At 64.2% G+C, this 2,945-nt stretch overlaps 1 protein-coding gene across 1 annotated transcript in view; it reads right to left on the reverse strand.

Annotated features, from left to right (window-relative positions):
* Positions 1-2,945, reverse strand: part of MUC5B (mucin 5B, oligomeric mucus/gel-forming) — a gene marked incomplete at its 3' end in the record, with an annotated part of 26,782 nt that overhangs the window by 18,300 nt on the left and 5,537 nt on the right. Inside the window, exons 7-10 of the mRNA XM_007959151.2 lie at positions 2,846-2,895; positions 2,559-2,753; positions 1,656-2,029; positions 44-1,598 (exon numbers count right to left, since the gene is read on the reverse strand). Of these exons, the coding sequence (XP_007957342.2) occupies positions 44-1,598; positions 1,656-2,029; positions 2,559-2,753; positions 2,846-2,895 (2,174 nt within the window). The remainder of the gene's footprint in view (positions 1-43; positions 1,599-1,655; positions 2,030-2,558; positions 2,754-2,845; positions 2,896-2,945) is intronic.

The raw sequence follows: 2,945 nt of genomic DNA on the forward strand, positions 1-2,945 counted from the left end.
GAGATGGTGCTCCCTGAGGACAGGCTAGGTTCTGGGGTGGTACTGAAGGGTGTGGTGGTCAGGGCAGGTGTGGATGACATGCTGGGGGAGGCTGAGCTGGCTGTGGTTGCGAGGGTCCCGGGGGTGGACTGAGAAGTGGTCAGGATGGTGACCCACTCAGTGGTGCTGGGTGAGGTGGGCCGAGTGTGTGTGGTGGCTGAGGTTGGATGTCCTGGGACCCCAGATGACCTAAGGCCTGAAGCAATGGGAGTGGTGGTGGCTGTGGTGGGAGTGGGGGTCGGGACTTCCATTGTAGCGACAGAGGTTGGGCTGGGGGCTGCTGTGGTGGAGACGGCTGCCATGGTGAGGGTGGATGCGGGCCCCTGTGTGGTGAGGGTGGTGGTGGAGGTAGACATGGGCCCCACCGTGGGGAGGGTGGTGATGGAAGGGGCCACAGTCCCCACCGTGCCCCCACAGTGCTGGTAGCTGTCACAGCAGAGGACACGCACGTTGTAGTTGAAGCACATGTTGAACTGGCCCTGCTGGTCCTCGTTTCTGCACACCAGCCCCTCCAACAGGCTGCAGGTCAGCACCTGCCCGATCTGGTCCAGGCTCACCTCTGGGTAGCTCTCTGCACGGCACTCGATCTTCTGGGGTGCACGGCATATCTTCCCCCCAGCTGCCCTGATGTTGTCAAATGTCTCCATGTCGCCTCCAGAAATCCCCGAGGTCGGGAAGTCTACGTCAAACCACTCTGTCCATTCACACCTGGGCTGGCACCTGGTGGTCTGCAGGGTTGTGGTGACCGTGGTGCTGGCGGCCCCTGGGGACGTCCTTGTTGTTGGGAGCACAGTGTGACTCGTTCCTGCTCTGGATACTGGCGTGGACACCCAGGGGCTGAGGCTCACTGAGGTTGTTCTCTGGGTGCTGAGAGTTGAAGGGACCAGTGTGGAGCCCTCTGGACTGGTAGGTGTATGGGACCCTGGAGGAGATGTGGGCCTCCCAGGGCCCGTGCTCCTGGTAGTGGATGTGACGAGGGTGTGGGTGGAGCTGTGGAGGGGAGTTGGCCCAATTGAGGGGAGCAGCGTTGCAGTGGTGCCAGCTTGGGGGGTCCGGGTAGGTGGCACGGTGGTGGCATGTCCCTCACAGTGGCTGAGGCTGCAGCACAGGACACGGATCCTGTAGTTGTAACACATGCGGAACAGCCCCTCCTGCTCCTCGTTCCTGCAGACCAGGCCGAAGCTGGCGTCACAGTGCACCCTCTGGCCCACCTGCTGGAGCGTGTCGTTTGGGAAGTTCTCAGCCTGGCACTCTATGTCCCATGGCCGCTCACATATGTCCCGGCCTGCTCTGCGGATCTTATCGTAGGACTCGATGTCCCCTCCGGCCTTCTCGGACTTGGGGTAGTCTTCATCAAACCACTCAGTCCACCGGCACTTGGGCCGACAAGTGGTGGCGCCCGGGGACCGGGAACTGCTGACCGACTGGGTCATGGTCATTGTGGCTGCAGTCTGCAAGGTCAGTGTTGTGGAGGACTTGGAGTTTGGGGTCGACTGCAGGGTGGTTTCTCTCGTGGATATGATTTGAGGCGGGGTGGGCAAGGACTTGGAGCCAGGTGCCTCTGTCCTGAGGGTGGTCGCAGGCATCTCTGTGGTGGCCCTGGGCTGGGGGGTGACGCTGGGGGTTGGCTGGGGGCTGGTGTGCGGGGTCAGGGAGGGGCCGCAGGGCTCAAGTGCACAGCACAGGACCCGCAGCTCATAGTTGTGGCAGAGAGGGGGACTCTGCTCACGGTTGAAACACGTCAGCCCGTGGGCACGGTCACAGTCCACCCGTTGGCCCAGCTTCTCCAGGGCCGTGTCAGGAAAAGGCTTCGCCCTGCACTGGATGTCGGAAGGAGCTTCGCAAACCTGGTAGCCCTTCTGCTTCAGGTCTGCAAACGTCTCGAAGTCTCCACCTCCCATCCCAGGCTCAGGACGGCTACTGTCATACCAGTCTGACCAGGCACAGACGTCCTGCACGCACACGGTGGGGGCCACTGAGGGTGTGGGTGCTGAGCCTGGGGGGAGCGTCAGGGGGAATATGGCATCAGGGGAAGGATGGACACGGGGGGGAAGGGGGTCACATCAGGGGGAGGGGGTCAGGGAGAAGGGGTGTCAGTCGGGGTGTCAGCGGGAGGATGGATGCAGGAAAGCAGGACACGTCAGGGGGAGGGGTGTCGGGGAGAAGGGGTGTCAGTCAGGGGGTGTCAAGAGGAGAAGGGGGTGTCAGTTGGGTGTTGGGGAGAAGGGGTGTCATTCAGGGGGTGTCAGGAAGAGAAGGGGTGTCGGGGAGAAGGGGGTGTCAGGGGGAGAAGGGGTGTCAGTCAGGAGAAGGGGGTGTCAGGCAGAGAAGGGGTGTCGGGGGAGGGGTGCAAAGTCGGGAAGCCAGTGGGCGCTGTGGACGCCTGGCAGGGCCCCTGGACTGACTCGGAGGCCCCGCCGGGTTTCACCCAGCCGCCTGTGCCATGACAGGTGCCAGGGCCGCCTCACGGGGAGCCCAGGTGGGGCGTGGGCATACCCCCTACACGGCCCCGTGCTCACCTGCTGTGGCCGGCGGCGTCACTGTGGCGGTGAAGTTGAATGTTGGGAACGTGGTCATGGGACATTGCACAGCCTCCCGGTGTATGGTGCCATTGTCCCGGCAGATGGCGACCAGGCAGGCGCCCAGCCCGTCGGGGGTGTTGTAGATTTCATCCTCGTAGCCGTAGGTCCTGCCCTCATAGGTGCACGTGCAGGCTGCGGGCGGAAGGTGCCGGCTCCCTCAGCCCCAGCGCTGCAGCGCCCCAGCCGCCCTGGCCCCAGCCCCCCACAAGCCTGGCCCTCCTTACCCTCCAGGCGGTGCTCGCACTGGACGCCGCCGCTGGTGCAGGTGCTGCGGAGGGGAGACGAGCCGTGGGCCCTGGCGCTCAGCCCCGCCCCGTCCCGCCC

This window comes from Orycteropus afer, unplaced genomic scaffold (genome assembly GCF_000298275.1).
Source record: "Orycteropus afer afer isolate SDZICR_OR568_19922 unplaced genomic scaffold, OryAfe1.0 scaffold01635, whole genome shotgun sequence".
Lineage (NCBI taxonomy): Eukaryota > Metazoa > Chordata > Mammalia > Tubulidentata > Orycteropodidae > Orycteropus > Orycteropus afer.